This window comes from Stomoxys calcitrans, chromosome 2 (assembly GCF_963082655.1).
Source record: "Stomoxys calcitrans chromosome 2, idStoCalc2.1, whole genome shotgun sequence".
Lineage (NCBI taxonomy): Eukaryota > Metazoa > Arthropoda > Insecta > Diptera > Muscidae > Stomoxys > Stomoxys calcitrans.
This window is the reverse complement of record NC_081553.1, coordinates 130,444,617-130,464,042: the sequence shown is the minus strand read 5'-3', so window position 1 is coordinate 130,464,042 and position 19,426 is coordinate 130,444,617. Positions and strand designations below refer to the sequence as shown.

The 19,426-nt window shown below is 36.8% G+C and overlaps 2 protein-coding genes across 6 annotated transcripts in view; one reads left to right on the top strand and one right to left on the bottom strand.

Moving 5' to 3' along the window:
• The window catches only part of LOC106093483 (RYamide receptor), an 814,074-nt gene that overhangs the window by 659,432 nt on the left and 135,216 nt on the right, over positions 1–19,426 (bottom strand). The gene's annotated exons all lie outside the window — the stretch shown is intronic.
• Positions 7,626–8,809, top strand: LOC106086764 (phospholipase A1). The gene is made up of 2 exons (XM_013251562.2): positions 7,626–7,699; positions 7,766–8,809. Exons 1-2 carry the CDS (start codon positions 7,663–7,665, stop codon positions 8,749–8,751), a joined length of 1,023 nt encoding a protein of 340 aa, XP_013107016.2. The 5' UTR covers positions 7,626–7,662; the 3' UTR covers positions 8,752–8,809.

The following is a 19,426-nucleotide window of genomic DNA, read 5'->3' as shown; positions in this document are numbered from 1 at the left end:
CGCAAAATTACCTATAAATCGGATCAAATTTAGATATAGCTGCCATATATATCTTTACACGATATTCTAATGCTGTAGAAGCTATAGTTTTGGTCCGATCTGTATAAAACTTGGCATGAGGCGTTTTATTTGACGTTCCAATACCTGCGCAAAAATTTTTCGGTTCATATTCAGACATAGCTCCCATATATATCTTTCATCCAATATGGCACTTTAAGGGTGTAGTAGCCACAATTTAGGTCCTATAGTAGGAAAATCTGGCAAGATTCTATTTAATATTTGAATAGATACGCAAAACTATAGTCTGACTATGTTTCAACATAGGTTTCATGTATTAAAAGTATACCCCGTGGTGTAGGACATAATATAGTCGACCCCGCCCGACTTTTGCCTTCACCTTGCTGGTTGTATTAAATAACAGGACACAAAGTAAAGGTTTTATTTACCTACCATTAAAAAAAAAAAACAAGTAAAATCGTGTTAAGCTCGGCCGTGTCGAACTTTGGGTACCCACCACCATGGATATATTAATCGCCTTATTATACCCACCACCGAAAATGGGGGTATATTCATTTTGTCATTCCGTTTGCAACAAATCGAAATATTCATTTCCGACCCTATAAAGTATATGTATTCTTGATCAGCGTAAAAATCTAAGACGATCTAGCCAAGTCCGTCCGTCTGTCTGTTGAAATCATCTAAAAATAGAAAGCTATTGAGCTGAAACTTCGCACAGATTCTTTTTTTTTCCATAAGCAGGTTAAGTTTTAAGATGGGTTATATCGGACTATATCTTGATATAGCCCCCATATAGACTTATCTGCCGATTTAGGGTCTTAGGCCTATAAAAGCCACATTTATTATCCGATTTTTCTGAAATTTGGGACAGTGAGTTGTGTTAGGCCAATCAAAATCAACACACACATAGATACAGGAATAGAAATAAAATTAAGCCTAGATATTTTGTAGATATTTTTCGCTTTATTAATTTAATACGGATAGGGAAATTATTTTTCGCTCCCCTCCTCAGGGCACAAAGATTTGGTATTGGAAAAGTCATCCTAAATGATGTCGAAGAACATATTTCAACTGAATATGGGGATAATGAAATACAAAAATCGTTTAAATCTTTCCTTAAAGATAAAAAGGTTTGTTATTAAATTTCGTTCAACAACAAAAAGAAAACCAGGAAACCGACTGTATAATACCCTACACCTAGCCTATGAGTACAATGTGGGAAATATGTCCCATTCTGAACCAATTTTGATGGACCTCGGCGAGCAAATATGTTCAAACTGTAATAACTACGATTGACAAATTACGTTATTATTGCAAATTGCCCAAAATCTGGCGAACACATATATAGGAGCTATATCTAATTCTGAACCGATTTCGAGCAAACTTCTCAGATGATGTGGTAGTCGTCGAGCAATGCGTTGTACAAAGTTTTGGGAAGATCGATAAATGCTCTTGCAATGGCCCTAGGAGTGAAAATCGGGCTATATATATATATATATATATATATATATATATATATATATATATATATATATATATATATATATATATATATATATATATATATATATATATATATATATATATATATATATATATATATATATATATATATATATATATATATATATATATATATATATATATATATTGGGTTGCCCAAAAAGTAATTGCTGATTTTTTAAAAGAAAGTAAATGCATTTTTAATAAAACTTAGAATAAACTTTAATCAAATATACTTTTTTTCTAAAGCAAGCTAAAAGTAACAGCTGATAACTGACAGAAGAAAGAATGCAATTACAGAGTCACAAGTTGTGAAAAAATTTGTCAACGCCGACTATATGAAAAATCCGCAATTACTTTTTGGGCAACCCAATATATAGCCGTATTTTTACTCCTAGAGCCATTGCACGCGCATTTACTGACCAATCTTCCTAAGACATTGTACAACACTTTCCTCGACGACTACCACAATATATGAGAATTTTTTCTTGAAATCGGTTCAGATTTGGATATAGCTCCCATATAAATGTTCATCCGATTTGCAGAAATAATGCAATAAAATGGTCATTTGTTAACCGATTTTCTCGAAATTTTGCAGAAGAATTTTTTATGACTCTCGACACAACTGGTGCATTTCATAGAAATCTGTTCAGATTTATATATATATATATATATATATATATCTATATATATATATATATATATATATATATATATATATATATATATATATATATATATATATTTATATATATATATATATATATATATATATGTATATATATATATATATATATATTTATATATATATATATATATATATATATATGAGGGCTTTATCTAAATCTGAACCGATTTTTATGAAATTCACCAATAATGTCGAGAGTTATAAGAAAATCCTTCCTGCGAAAATTCAAGAGAATCGGTTTACAAATGAGTTTTTATTGCATTATTACTGCAAATCGGACGAATATATGTATGGGAAATAGGCTTCGTCTCTAGACCAAAAAACATGCCTGTACCAAATTTGAAGGCGATTGGATGGAAATTGCGACCTGTAGTTTGTACACAAACTACGCAGTAGTGGTGTAGGGTATAAAAAATATAAACACCCCGACTAACGTATATATCAAGAATGTCAGGATAAAAAATTATATTTGTCACAAATCCTTGCAAGAATTTATCGCGAAAAACATGTACTTTTTATCGTAAACAAAGTCCAATGTTTTCCAGCAAAGAAGTTTATATGGCAAAAATTTCCTGTATGCTAAACGGTGATTTTTTTTTTATCCAAATCGTATAATAGGGAACGCTGTTCCCCAGAGGCTCAACAATTCAAATTAGGAGATTGGTTTATGTGGGAATTTTATGAGGTAAAAATCCAATTTTGACCGTGCTAAGCTAGAATGTGGCATGCCCTTAAAAGACAATGCTTGCAAAATTTCAGAAATATTGAATTACAATTGCGTCCCTTTTGGGGTTCAAGAAGTTAAATTACAATCCCAACAACGACCTACACTAATAAGAAGTATCTGCAAAATTTCAATCGCTAAGCTATACTTTAGGGCTGCGACATCGACATCGATTTTTTTTTTTGGAAAAACATCGAGTACTTTTAACATCGATGTTATAGCGTCGATGTTTTTTGAGAAGTTTGCCTGCGACCTTTTTTTGGGACATCAAAACCAAAAATACAAATAGGAACAGAGCAGGAAATCTGAGTGAAGGCATAAACATCAATGTTTTCTGTTTGCCTTTCTTTTTTAACTTTTTTCAGAGACAATCTGAGTGAAGACCGAGATTTCGATGTTTTTCTGTCCATTTCTTATTATTTTTTTTTTTGTGAGGCAATCTGAGTGAAGGCAGGAACATCGATGTTTTTCTTTCTCCATTTCTTTTTTACCTAAAAAAAGAAAGCTAGGTCCTGCAAAAACATCGATGTTTCTGTCTTCAGTCAGATTGCCTCATAAAAAATAAATGGACAGAAAAATAGCGAAGTTTATGCCGTCACTCCTCCTCTTTCCACATTTCTTGTTTTGTTTTGTATATTCGGTTTTTGATGTCTAAACAAGTAAAAAGACTATAAGTTCGGCCGGGTCAAACTTTGGATACCCACCACCTCGGGTATATATGTAAACCCTTCCATCAAAATCCGGCGAAAATTACATACCTTATGTCCCATTGCAGCTATATCGAAATATGTTTCGGTTTGGACCAAATACTAATAAGTACAAGTCATTGTTCAATTGTGTATAACAAAATATTGGTCTTTTTAGTAGCTATATCTAAAAATAAACCGATCTGAACCATATACGACACAGTGTCGAAAAGTCTAACATATGTCAATGTGTCAAATTTCAGTGAAATCGGATTATAAATGCGCCTTTTATGGGGCCAAGACTTTAAATCGATAGATCGGTCTATAGGGCAGCTATATCCAAATCTGAACCGATTTGGGACAAATTGTAGACGGATTTTAAAGGGCCTAACACAACTCACTGCCCCACATTTCAGCAAAATCGGATAATTAATGTGGCTTTTATGGGCTTAAGACCCTAAATCGGAGGATCGGTCTATATGACAGTTATATCCAAATCTGGACCGATCTGACGAAGGATGTCGAAGGGCCTAACACAATTCACTGTATTAAATTTCAACAAAATCGGATAATAAATGTGGCTTTTATGGGCCTAAGACCCTAAATCGGCCGATCGGTTTATATGGGGGCTATATCAAGATATATAGCCCATCTTCAAACTTAACCTGCTTCTGGACAAAAAAAGAATCTGTGCAAAATTTCAGTTCATTATCTCTATTTTTAAAGACTGTGGCGTGATTTCAACAGACAGACGGACGGACATGTCTAGATCGTCTTAGATTTTTACGCTGATCAAGAATATGTATACTTTATATGGTCGGAAATTGATATTTTAATGTGTTGCAAACGGAATGACACAATAAATATTCCCCCATCTTTCGGTGGTGGGTATAAAAATGGTCACCAATGTAAACATCGGTAAAACATCGATGTTTTAAGTTCGATGTTGCACCACTACTCTACTTCATCGAAAGTTTGCCTGCATTTAAGAGACGGCCTGGTTTTATCGACTGGTTAAGTTCAGTAAGAATGAACATTTAAAACTCCAGCTATGGATATTTTCCGATGTTTGATAACCTGCACGTCAAAAAATAATTCCTTTAAATAAAATATTATTTTATTTCGATGTTATGATACACAATTATATGAAAAGTATTCCATTTTCGCTCAACCCTTTATGTTTTTGTATTCTTCTCTACTGTATTCTTTATGCTATACCTACTTTGTGATGCATTTTTCTTTATCGTGTAAATGTTACTAATCAATGTATGTGCCTTAAGTTTTGTTGTGTGTTTTTTGTACCTGGCAGCCATTTGTCTGTTGCTCTAATGATTTTTTCATTGCAAGCCTATGGGTCTGCTTGGGATTAATTTCTTTGTACGTACAAAGTAATGTGTAGTAGGGTGATTATAATCACCCTATTGCTCAAATACTCATCCTACGGCAAACAAAAAACTTTTTTTACGAAGTTTTGTCCTTATTGTAAACTTGAAACGTTTCGCATATCAAATGTTAGCCATAAACCTAGGATTATTGAATGTAACTAACTTTATTTATTGTAAACCCTTAAGCAGGCTACGGCAAAAGATCCTTCCTTTTGTTGAAACACCAAAAACTCGTTAACTGCTAAAGTGATTCGAAAGCCGCAAACGATTATTCGTGAACTGGACAAATAATAATTCTCTTGTGTCTCGCCTACTAGAAACAAAGGTTGAGTATTTGTGCTTATAGACCCGTGGTTGGAAAAAATACTCAAACTATTGCACATTACATTGTACGTACACAAGAAAATAATCCCAAGCAGACCCATAGGCTTGCAAAAAATTGCGATTGTGTGCTTGTCACTGCTATAGACACATTCTCACACAAATTTTTCGTCTTTTGTTTTGACTGAGCAAGGAGCAGCCAGTATATTGAGCAGATAAGACGAATGCGAAAGGTAAATTAGGAAAGTGAAAGTAATAACGCTTCTTTTGCGACTCCCGTCAAACGTTCGGATTTCGATCAAAATCGATTCAGTTTTGGATATAGCCCCCAAATATATATGTTCATTCGATTTGGACTAACATTGCAATAATTTGGTCATTTGTCAACCGATTCCCGCGAAATATAGCAAAAATGTTTTCCTCATAACTTCCAACATTGCCGTTGAATTTATATTTTATGAATATAGCTCCCATATATATGGTCCACCCGATTTTCACTTTAAAAGCCTTTGTCAGCATATTTCTAAATAGATTTACTTTAACTTTTGCACAATGTCTTATTTTATAACATTCACTATGCGTGCCGATTTGGGTTGAAAGCTCCCATAAACATTTTTGTCCGATTTTGACTAATACTGGAATAGCTTTATCATTGCTCCTTATGACACGAGGGTTCCTTCTAGATCACTTTTTAGATCACTGGAGAGTTTCATTGAAATCTGTTCATAACTATATATGGCTCCCATATAAATGTATATCTCGATTATCACTTTTAGAACATTTGCAAAAGCAGTTACCATCCAATCTTATCAAAATCTTGCACAACTGATTCCTCTGTGACTCCTAGAATACGTACGGATTTTGGTCAAAATTCTACATTTCAAACTTAAATAAATTTTAATTTCGACGACTTAGTCTGCACACCCAATGTTGTGTAGGTTATCAGAGGTGGCGTTCTCCCGACTTTAGCTCGTCCTTACTTGTTTTATATTAGAAGTTGTGCGAAATGAAAGGCATTTTATTATAATTGTGTATCACAACATCGAAATAAATCCAAATATACTCTGAAAGACAGTAAAATGAGATCCAATTATTATTCGTAAAAATTATAGATTGGATTATGTTACAACATTTAATTGAACACGGCATCTTTTTCAATATGCACAAACCATTTTAAAAATTTGATGCTAAATTAATTTATAAATAAACAAAAACTAGTTGAAACCTCGAATAACATTTTCTATATATCAAGAACGAAAGGTATTGTCAGGGTAATAAAACTTTATATTTGTCACAAATTATTGCAAAAAAACCTGTAATTTTATCGTAAACAAAGTCGAACGTTTTTCAGAAACATAGTTAACTTGGCGAAAATTGTCCTTTATGGCAAACGAATTTGTTTTACGTGTAGGAGTAGAGACACAAGAGAATAATTATTGGTGCGGTACACGACTAATCATTTGCGACTATCGAAACACTTTTGCAATTAAAGAGCTTTTGGTTTTACAACAAAAAGGGTTTACAATAAACAAAGTTAGTTACGTCCAATAATGCAATGTTTATGGCTAATGTTTGATATGTTGAAGCGAAACGTTACAGGGTTACAATAAAAGCAAACCTCCTGATAACGTTTTATTTTTTTTTTTGCGTGTGCCAATTGACAAAAATTTATCTGTACCAAGTCTCAGCGCGATAGCTCCATACTATAATAGTGGTAAAATTTAAACTATTAAATTTTCTTATCAAAGAACTGCTACTTGTGTCACTGCCTCCAAAAGAGTAAATTAAAGCAACTTTTTTCTGTGGAAAGACGACAAAAATACGTAAAATTCGAAATCTCAAGTACTAGCACACAATAAGTGGCAATACACACATGCCTATGCATATATCAGCTATTTGATAGTCTACATTGACGCTAATTAGTGGAAGCTATTTTGGACATTCCCAGCAAAGAATAAAAATAACACCATATCAATCTAAATAGCTTTAATACATCTACAGGTGATTTCTTTTAGAAGCACTTAAGAGGTGGTGATTAGAGCTTCGAGAACAATACTAACATTGTTGACATCAGTGATTATCGGACATCGGAATGAATGGACATTATTGGTCATTGACGAAGAAAGGCAGACAAGAGTTCTGCACGGATTTTGTCAAACACTCGAAAGATAAGGGCCTAAAATGCTGTTATTAGGAACATGATATTACATTATAGGTCTCTTTTTGTAAGAATGTACCTAATAGAGTTGGCCAAATTAAGAACCTTTATCAGTCATATATATAAAGAAGTTCTAATTATCACTATCGCAACAGACAATTTGATCGTATCGTGTAGCCATGAACTATCTTTTGCTATTCGCTCTGTGTGTAACAGGTAGGATCTTTGAAGAAGGTGGACTAGTTTAAAGTATTGCAATTTATTAGATGTATGTATTTTTAGCTGGAGCCTCTCTTGTTCCTGAGGCGGAGCGTGTCAATGGAGAAAATGGCTGGTATGTTCCTCAACACGATGGATCCTTTAAATGGCTGGACCTGGACGAAGCTGAAGTTTACCTTAATGAAACGGAAGCCGCTTTGCATCACCGTTTGCCAGACACTGTGACCTTCTTTCTCTATACCAAATCGAATCCCAGTGAAGGACATCAAATCACTGCTTCTTACAATTCTATTATAAATTCGCCCTATAATCACAGAAATCCCACCATATTCACCATACATGGCTGGAAAGGAAGCAAGAAGGATTATGTCAACCAGGGTGTTCGAGAAGCTCTTTTGGAGAATGATGATTACAATATTATCGCCGTCGATTGGAGTCGCGCTCGCTCTGTGACCTATGCAGCTTCAGTGCTGGCTGTTGAGGGAGCTGGAAGGAAGGTAGCTAAGCTGATTGATTTATTGGTAAACAATCATGGCTTACAATTAAAAGATTTGGAAATTGTTGGTCATAGTTTGGGCGCTCATGTCGCTGGTCACACGGGCAAGCATATAGGAACCGGAAAAGCTCATACCATTGTTGGTTTAGATCCTGCCCTTCCCTTGTTCCATTACAACTCGCCAGCGAAACGTTTGGCCTGGTCAGATGCCCACTATGTTGAATCCATTCAAACAAATGGTGGTAAGCTAGGTTTCTTAAAGCCCATCGGCAAAGGAGCTTTCTATCCCAATGGTGGCAAATTTCAACCTGGATGTGGAGCTGATTTATCTGGCTCCTGCTCCCACGGTCGCTCTGTCACTTACTTTGTAGAAAGTATCAAGATGGATAATTTCGCTACAGTGCAATGCGAGGATTATCAGAGTGCCGTAGCCAAAAACTGCGGGTCCACCTACAGTTCTGTTCGCATGGGCAATACTGCTAACGCGTTTGTGGTCAATGGGCAGTATTATGTTCCTGTCAATAAGGTGTCTCCCTTTGGTAAATTGGAATAGCTGTAATCATAACAATAAAAGAAATATGACAAAATAAAGGCAAAAAACGAATAAACGAGTCACAAAGTTTTGCTGATGAAATTATTGTTGATAGCCGCGAATTCGGAAATTTCTTAATATGAGATGGAGGCCACCGTAGCGCAGAGGTTAGCATGTCCGCCTATGACGCTGAACGCCTGGGTTCGAATCCCTGGTTTTCCCCTCCTAATGCTGGCAACATTTGTGACGTACTATGCCATGTAAAACTTCTCTCCAAAGAGGTGTCGCACTGCGGCACGCCGTTCGGACTCGGCTATAAAACGAAGGCCCCTTATCATTAAGCTTAAAGTTCAATCGGACTGCACTCATTGATATGTGAGAAATTTGCCCCTGTTCCTTAGTGCAATTTTTATGGGCAAAATTTGCAATTTTGTTTAATATGAGATTCTCCTACAGGAACTCGCGAACTCTGATCTTTAGCAGCGGCCATCTATGCGAAGACACCCACACAACATTGGAGATTATGCAACAAGATGCAAGAATATTGTTTCACATTTTGGTAGTAATCTAAATCCGTATTTTTCAAATATCGTTGTAAATCATAAAATATGAGGTCAGCTTCGGCAAAAAAAAACAAAAAGGATTTTGTAAGTCGCATTTCTCTACAACAGTAAGATACATGTATTAGGGTGGTTTTATCTCAGAGAAAAAAAAAAAAACTATATAGAATTTTTTTGGCGGCATTCCCCTAAAATGTTTCATTTTGTTAGATTTAAAGATTCCCAAAACGTAAGCGCAATTAGAAGACGTTGACACAGGCTGCTGCGGCCTCAAAATTTTTAAAATCTCGATCTTTGGCTATTTGGAGACTTCGGTGACCCATATCTCAGAAATGGCTAAAACTATTTGCCGGTGCCATACATCAAAATAAGGCCTTTCTCTTTTAAACATTTTATGTTCATTAACGAAGAACGTTAGTATTTAGTACTGAATGCCTGATAATAAAGCCAATGTCCCTAAAAACGAGCAAGGTAACCCTTGTGCTCATTGTCAGTCTGTCGTTTTTTGCAATTAATTCGCCCGGTTTACAATTAAATGGGTGTAGTTACAAGAATTTTCCACGGATTTGCACGAAGTTTGGAATGGAATCTTGTATTACCCATCTGAAAGCCTTTAGCCAATTTTTATTAAAATCGGTTCAGATTTATTGTTGATTAAAATTTGAAAATCGAATAAAATTTTATAAAAAAAATGGCAGGGCTTACAAATGGGTAATACAACATTCCATACCGAACTTCGTGCAATTTCGTCGAAATTTTTTTTTCACTACGCCCATTTTACTGTAACCGGGCAAATTATATATATATGGAAGCTATTTCTAAATCTGAAACGATTTTTCCCAAAACTCATAGCGTTTATCCTTAGGCCTAGAAAGTGATATATGTAAATTTTCGTGATGATCGGATAATAAATACGATCTCTTACTTAATTGCAAAAAAGCGACAGGCTGACAATGAGCACAAGGGTTACCTTGCACGTTTTTAGGGACATATCTCAATTTCGGCACCAAATACTTACGTTCTTCATTATTGAATATAAACTGTTAAAAAGAGAATGACCTTTAATTTCATGTATGACGCGGGCAAATAGCTTTAGCCGTTTTAGAGATATGGATCGCCGAAGTCTCTTTAGCCGCCAAATAACCAAAAAATTGAGATTTTGAGGCCACAGTAGCACGTGTTAACACCTTCTATTTGTGCTCAAATTTTGAGAATTTTAAAATCTAACAAAATGAAAAAATGTTAGGCCGTTGCAGCAAAAAAAAAAAAACAAAACCACCCTGATATATAAGTATTTGGAGTTATCCTTCTACAGTTTTGTTATTTCCATCCGCATGAATTTTCTTCACTTCTTATTTATGGAAAAAAATTTTAAGTTACTCAATGATAGCTACGATGGTGTTATTCACTAGGCGGTTGATGATATGCGTCTGCTTCCAGCGGAGCGGCAGATATAGAGCCCAACAACTGGGGAGACGGTATCAAGCCGCATCATGGCTATCAGAAATCTTGAGGGCGTGGAAAAAAGTTTTGGTTCTTTGGCTCGTTTTCATTGAAAAAATCCTACGAATAGGGAAACATATTTTGGGACAACTGTTTTTTTCAGTGCAAAGAGGTTTCCTTTATTAAACTCGGAGGATAGGTTGAACTCGCTGTGCAACCTACCCCAAAAGACGTATGTCTAGATTCGCCAACAGCTAAAAGGCTGCGCTCACCTTGAAGGCATCCAAGATAGGAGGATAATGAATGGACAGTCATCTGTATGCTCCGACATTCTTGCGGAATAGCCTCTACATCCTCCAGTTTATAACAATGCAGGCTGGTATCGGATCCGATGCAAACTAATTTTATTCGGAGATCAATGTTCATTTGACATAAAGTCGAATCTGGGAACGGTTTACATGTAAGCTACAGGCAATACTTAACTTGGATACTGGATGTAAAAACAGACATCATCGTGCAAAATTTCATCCAAATCGTATTAAAATTGCGCCATATTGGGACTACAGAAATATTGTATAATCTTGAGGTCAGTTGATATGGAAGCTATATCAGGCAACGTAAGAATAATGCAAGCCTCCACGAGAAAACGTCCGATAATGGTTTGAGGCTAGTAGATTTCGCCACGGCAAAAAACATGGTTGTTAAAAGACCAGATTTCAACATTAAAATATTCACAAAGCAAAATGGCTGTCACCCGATCAAAATACGAGGAATTTGGTTTGAATCACGTTGTGATAGATGGAAGGCATCAATCGAGCGTGTTAGATGTACGATCGATCCGTGGAGCGAATATAGATTCGAATCATTACCTTGTTGTAGCAAAGGTTCGCACCCGTTGGAACATGGCGAGGAAAGTACGATCTGATACTGCACGGAAGCTAGACATTGAAAAACTGCAAACACAACAGATGGCAACGGCATGATCCACTCGACTGACCCAACTGCTTGATGAAAGCAGTCTTTGTCCCGATGATATAACGGCCCAGTGGCAATCCAGTGATAATCCAATCCCTGATGATGGTACATAATGTTTACCTCCTCGACAGAATGAGGTCCAAGTAGCAGTGACCCCGACTAAAGAATAACAAGGCAGCAGGAGCCGATGGGTTACACGATGAACTATTTAAGACTGGAGGCGGCACGCATCAGCTTGTCCACGCAATCTGGGCAGAATAACCCATTCCCGATGATTGGAACCTCAGCATACTATGTCCCGTACACAAGAATGGAGGCAAGGTGGAAAGTGCCAACTACAGAGGAATAAGTCTCCTCCCTATCGCACATAAGATACTCTCGAGCGTACTGTGTGAAAGATTAAAACCTAAAGTCAATGAAATAATTGTCCCTATCAATCCGGCTTTTGTCGTGGTAAATCCACCCTAGACCAGATATTCACACTGCGCCAAATCCTGGAAAAGACTCGCGAAGGACAAATCAACACCTACCATCTCTTTGTTGACTACAAAGCCGTTTTCGATTGCCCTATAAGTTCAAAGGTACTACAAGCCATGTCTTAATTTGGTATCCCTTCAAAATTAATAAGACTCTGCAGAATGACACTTGCTGATACACATTCCTCAGTAAGAGTAAGAATCTCTCCGAACCATTTAATAAGAAACGAGGTTTCAGACAAGAAGATGCAGGTGTGAATAGATGTGGCACACGTCTTGTACAACCGATCAGATAAAGAAAATGGAGAAAGTTGGGAACAAAATATTGAGATAGTGAGCAACTTTATCTACGAATGACACCAGTTTCGAAATAAAGCGAAGAATAATAATGGCAAACCGATGATACTTTGGATTAAGGAAGCAATATCAAAATACAACAGTTGGTTGGCTAGGTCAATTGTTCAGAATGGACGAAGAAGCTGCAGCAAAGAAATCTTTTGAAGGCACGGTAAATCGGAACGATATATCTAGTGTTGGGAGACACTTTGAAACTTGGTCTCAGAGATTTTAGTATGAGAAGATCGAAGCGCTTGGAACGCTATTCCACGTTCGGCTAGTGGAGCAAATATTGTATCATAGTTAATTAAAGTAAACTAAGATTCAGGTAATTTATGATTTGACCCCGGAAAATCTTTGAACATTTTGATCGTTCATTTTGGCTTATGATACCTAAATGAATGGTATTGGTGGGTAGATTTCAAATATGCAGATAGTTAAACAAGGTGACCCCCTTCAGCTAGTCAACTATAAATGTCAGTTCGATTTAAAGTAAAGGCAATTTGTAGAATAGAAATAAGTATACTACCCATCTTGTGGTGGAGGCTTTAAAACACAAAATTCTACACAAGATGCAATTTTCCATTTCCGTTTTTGTTTGTAATTCTTATGGACTGTTTGTTTTCGTGTGCTACCTTGTAATGCTCTTCATTGCACAAATATCATTTCTATTGTTTGCAGTTGAGAAGCATTTGATCTGGACCTTTTACCTTTTTCTGCACTTACCTTAGACTTTAACAGAAGGGATATGAATGCTTCAATTACCCTTTGGCACACCTGCTTCAGAATAAATTTTAGAGATTTTAATGCTGAGCTGTTCAAGAGCCTTACATTCCGATAAAAAAAGAAGCAACTGAAATGGACAATGCTAAACTTTCTTTTATATGCCAAAACAGGTACCTTCATCTGCATTCATGCAGCCAAATTGTTTTTCATTTTGCAGATGAATGCTCCCACCTCTTCATGGAAAAGTTTATTCTCTTAGAGCATAAGGACTGATGGCCATGTTTTGTACGTGAGGAATTTGATCATTTCAACTTGTTAGTGTATAGAGATACCATATTATCCAATACAATAGTAGCAATTGAAACAGTAAGGCAGGTTTTGAACGTTCAACTTTTTGATTTGACCCTACAAAAAAGGCCATCCATCAACCGTACCAAACACCATCTGTTGCCTGTAACATGACCTCTTTTATTTGAATTCAAAGATATTTTCCGAAGGACATTTAACTTATATGATCCAAAACCTTTATCCATTGATTTGGAAACGTAAGTGTGTAGGTCAAAACCAATATTTTATTTTTATTGCAAAATGTGTTCTAAAGTATCAACCGCATCGTCCTTGGTGACAAAACAAATGAATATATGATACAAAGCCTTTTTCTCTACAATAACAATTCGTTTATCTTAATTGCATGGTATGATGATTTGCTCTATTGCTATGGCTGTGAATGGAAAATAATAAGAAAAAGTCATGTACACCCGGAGAAATAAGTCTGCTGATTTCAGCAAACACAGTCTGCTGATTTTAAATTAAAAAATTAAGCCTTTGAAGGGAACATTTTAAAATTGTTTTGCTTCTAAACGATAGCTAAAATATTGCGAGAACATCAGAAAAAAGCGGTGGTTATTACCATGCCATGAAAAACTTCCCCACAAAGAGGTATCGCACTGCAGCACACCGTTCGGAGGTGCCTTCTCATTGAGCTTAAACTTGAATCGGACAGAACTCAATGATATGTGAGAAGTTCGCCCATAAATACAATTTCAGTACTTATTTTGCATAAGGTTATTTAAAATCCCAATAAAATTATTAAATTGCAGAAAATATGTAACATGGTATTTTGAAACACTTTAAAATTGAAAGATTAGATGCAATTTTAAAATATTTTTGACATTTTTTAGATACTGTTGACATTTTAATATATGAAAACATTTTGCCATATTAAACAATATTTGCTCTTGTAGCAAAAACAAGTAAAAAGGTATTAAGTTCGGCCGGGCCGAACTTTGGATACCCACCACCTCGGGTATATATGTAAACCCCCTTTCGCCATAATCCGATAAAAATTGGATAGCTTATGCACCCAAATTCGGCACGGACATTGAGTGGTCTTATAAATATATGTGACTGTTGAATTTTGTATTTCAAATTTCAATAAAATCGGGTAATAAATAATGCTTTTATGAACTTCAGACCCCTAACCGGCATATCGATCTATATTAAAGCTATATCTAAGTACAGTCCTATTTTTACCATATTTGGGTCGGATTTTGGTCGGAACTACTTGCTGTTTCAAATTTCAGCGAAATCGGATAATGAATAGTAGTTTTATGGGCTTCAGACCCTTTATCGGGAGATCGGTCTATACGGCTGCTATATCTAAATATAGTCCGATCTGAACCATATTTAGGTCAGATGTCAGTAGACCTAAAACTATTCACTGATTTAAATTTCAGCAAAATCGGATAAAAATAAAGCTTTTATGGGCTTCAGAGCCTTTATCGGCAGATGGGTCTATATGGCAGCTATACCTAACTATAGGCCAATTTGAGCTATTTTTGGGTCAGATGTTGGAAGGCCTAAAACTACTGTTTTAAATTTCAGCGAAATCTGAAAAAATAAAGTTTTTATGGGCTTTAAGCCCTTCATCAGGAGATCGGTCTAGATGGCAGCTATATCTAAATATAGTCCGATCTGAACCATATTTAGATCAGTTGTCGGGAGGTTTAAAATAACTCACTGTTACATATTTCAGCGAAATCGGATGAAAAATAAAGCTTTTATGGCCTTCAGATTCTTTATCGGGAGTTCGATCTGTATGGTAGATATATCTAAATATAGTCCCATGCGAACCATATTTGGGGCAGATGTCGAGAGACCTAAAACTCCCCATTGTTTGATTTTTTTTTTTTTGATTTTGTTTGATTTGGCCCGTTTAAGAACTTAACCAGTGTGCTAAGACGTATCTGTGCCATATTTCAGTTGAATATCTCAATTTATGAAACCTGTAGAGTGATTACAACAGACGGACGGACAGAAGCCTGTAGAGTGATTGCAACAGACGGACGGACAGACACACGGACATCGTTAAATCGTCTTAGAATTTTACGATCCGAAATTTATATACTTTGTAGGGTCGCAAATTGATATTTCGAAGTGTTGCCAACGGCATGACTAAATGAATATACCCCCTATCTAACGGTGGTGGGTATAAAATACTGCGGTCCCATTTTCAGCGGGCCTTACGAACAAATTTCCCTGAGTGTAAACATTTGACAAAAAAGGTTGGCAAAACTTCGAAAAAGGAATTCTTTAAACTTGCACTCTGGCAATCTACCGTCTCTCTAACTTATAAATAAAAAATATTTGTAGTCATACAAAATACAAAATTTTTGAAGTGGCCATTGCATGCATGTGAGTGAAGTTATGTACTATCTACACCTATACGAAGTGTGGTACACATATGTATGGCGATATTAAAATAACGATGGTTAATATGAATGGCCGATCTCGCCATTTGCGACTACTAAAGATACATTTTATTTACATGTAATGAAAATTATATAAACCACCAGGAATTATTGTATTTAGCGCCCAATCTAGCCACTATGTGCACAGCGTCCCTAAGACTCGCATTTACTCCGAAGTCCAGGCGGGCAGCAAGGGTCGTGCTTATACTCAAGCAAGGCAAGCCGTACGAACTTCCTACTTAAAACCATTGGGCGTTAAGTAGATACCATGATAAAGAGTACAAGACCATGATCGCTTACAAGCAGGGCAGTTACAATGGAGGCGTAAACATTAATACAGAAACGACTAGGTTAGGTTAGGTTGAAAAGAATGTGCAGATATTAATCCGCCCCATGCAACTACGGACATACACCTAAGCCATACACCACAGAAGTCAATCGAAAAGAAAATCTATATTAGGAATTCCGTGCTACTCTCGAAATCCTTAATTATTTTCCATGCCACGCCCCTTAGTTGGTCCCTGTCTGGTATTTTATCACCACCTAAGTGCCGGTGTCTGTTAGACGCGAAAACCGGTCAATGACACGGGAAATGCTCCAACGTCTCATCATTATCCCTGCATGCCCTTAACATGCTATCACTTGCCACACCGATTTTACATAAGTGAGCTCGTAGTCCTATATGTCATTTTATGATACCGAGAGACATACTGACCTCCTTCTTACTTCCTTTGAGTAATAGCCTCTTCTTCTGACGATCTGGATCTCCCCATAGGATTTTCGCCGTCCTATCGACCGTTTCGCTGTTCCACAGGGTTGCATGCGCATTCGTCGCCCACGCCCTTAACTCGGACTACGCCGACCCGAAAGGTTTCGGGTTAGCCATGTTTATTGACGGCAGTTATCTGGTCTTCACTGCCAAATCGTCTAAATTCTCATTCCCAGTTACTCAACTATGGCCCGGCACCTAAATGATACCGATCGTACCATCCTCAGAGAAGGCGTTAATCTCCTTCTTGCATTCCATGACGGTTCGAGATCTTACCGTCCTGGTTGTTATTGCCCTTATGGCCTGTTTACTGTCCGTAAAGATGTTCATAATCTACGTCCTCGTGAACACCACACCATCTCACGCATTTCGTGATCGCCCGGATCTCCGCCTGCAGGACCGTATTATGGTAAGACAGTCTAAAACAGATCTCAGTCCCTGGGATCTCAATGTAGGCCCCCCAGCCCACTCTGTGCTCTAGCTTTGATCCTTTCATCCAATACTAGGGTACCGTCAAACCAAGACTGTGCCGCTGGCAACAGTGGCTCGCACTCGTCTCAGGTACTTGATCGGAAACCTCTTCCATTCCTTCAAGGTTTTCAATCGCCGCCTCGATTATACCGCGATGGTAAGACCTACTCCTATCCATTCTCCTATCACCTTAAGTATCATAGCCAGAATGGCTGTCAGAAAAGACTAAAATCTGCCTGCTTACGAGAAAGGCGATGTTGGCCCAATTCGAGGCGCCACGTGCTCTCGGCACAATGGTTTCGAAATACGATAATTTCAAATACTTTTGAGTGATCTGTAATAGGAAACTGAACTTGAAATGTCACATCTAGGAGTGTACTTGAGGAGGCTTGAAAAGGCAACTGAATTGGAGAATAGCATAATTCGTGCACTGCTAACTTACTCCTTGGTAGTATGGTTGACGGCTATGGGAATAAAGTGCAAGATAGGTGGGACAATGAGAACCTCGCCTACCAGGGCACTAGAGACAATTCTTGATGTCGGACCTATAGATATACAGATTAAATATGAGGCCATTGCGGCTACGAGACTTATGGTGATGGGAGAGTGTATAGAAGATAGTTTCCAAAGACATCTCCAAACTAAGTGTCTGATGTTGGAGAAGGGACGCAAAACACGGCGGAGCTTGGAAATCGCCGTTATGGAGTTTGGCCCCACAAAATTGCACCTTAAACCCAAATCGAAAATATGCCCCATATTGGTATATGAAGACCAACAACAAAGCAGCCCCAATGGCTGCTTGAAAACGTTTTTCCTCAAGTAAATCCAAAAAATTTGAAATTATGTTGCGGGGTAAATAATATTGGGTAATATTTTCATTTTGCTGGGTGGCCTTATTCCACTATTTTTGGGCTCAAGTATATTTATTTTACTACAAAAACAACAAATTAGGGCACATTTTCTGAAGTGTATTAAGAAAAGGTTATTGCTTGCAGTGTGAAATTTAAAATTGAAATTTTTAACACAGGACTAACATAGCGCGTTTCGGATATATTTATCGACAGCGGTGCATTCTGCAGCATTAAAAAAAATAAAAAAAAACAAGTAAAAGCGTGGTAAGTTCGGCCCGAATCTTATATACCCTCCACCAGGATCGCATATGTCGACTTTTTCCCCAGTATCTCTTTTTGAGCAAACCAAGGATAAAGGAAGAGAATTGCTATGTTATTGGAGCTATATCAGGATATATTCCGATTCATATCAAAATCGGACTGAATGATGTTGGACAACATAATAGAAGTCAATTTGTAAAATTTCAGCCAATTTGAATAAGAATTGCGCCCTGTAGGTGCTCAAGAAGTAAAATCAGGAAATCAGTTTTATGGGAGCTGTACCAGGCTATAGACCGATTCAGACGACACGTATGTCGAATGTCACGGGAGAAGACGTTGAACAAAAATTTCAGCCAAATCGGATGATAATTGTGCACTCTAGAGTTTCATGAAGTCAAGATCACAGATCAGTTTATATGACAGCTATATCAGGTTGTGGACCAATTTGAGCCATACTTAGTACAATTGTTGAAATTTATAACAAAACACGTCGAGCATTTCGGCCAAACCGGATAAAAATTGCGCCCTCTAGTGGCCCAAGAAGTTAAGATCCAAAATCATTTTCACCTGATTTGGCTAAAATTTGGCCCAAACTCCAATCTTATGACTTACAACATCAGTACCAAGTTTTACCCGAATCGGTCAATTTGGTGACTAGGCCCCCTAAGTATCGATAATCCGATATGACTTCTTGAGATCAAAATAACTCAAATACAAACTTAGTTAATAAAATCAGTTAATAAGAGTACATTTTTAGCGGAATCCATGGTGGTGGGTGCCCAAGATTCGACTCGGACGAACTTAGCACGCTTTTACTTGTTAAGAGTACTTTTCGCCTGCGGCGTTTTCTGACAAGAATATATATATTATTGATAGTCTTGACATTCTGCACTGAAAAAATCTTTGTTGTCCTAATTTTAAAGATTCGAGCCAAAGATAAGCAAACTCAATATAAAAAATTATAAATTTTCCGAGTTTTTAAGGAAACATTTCCTTTAATAGAAGATATTTTTCTTAAAATAAAGGATTTTTATTTAAAATGCTAACTTATTAAATCCTTAACTCTGCGTCTTGCTGT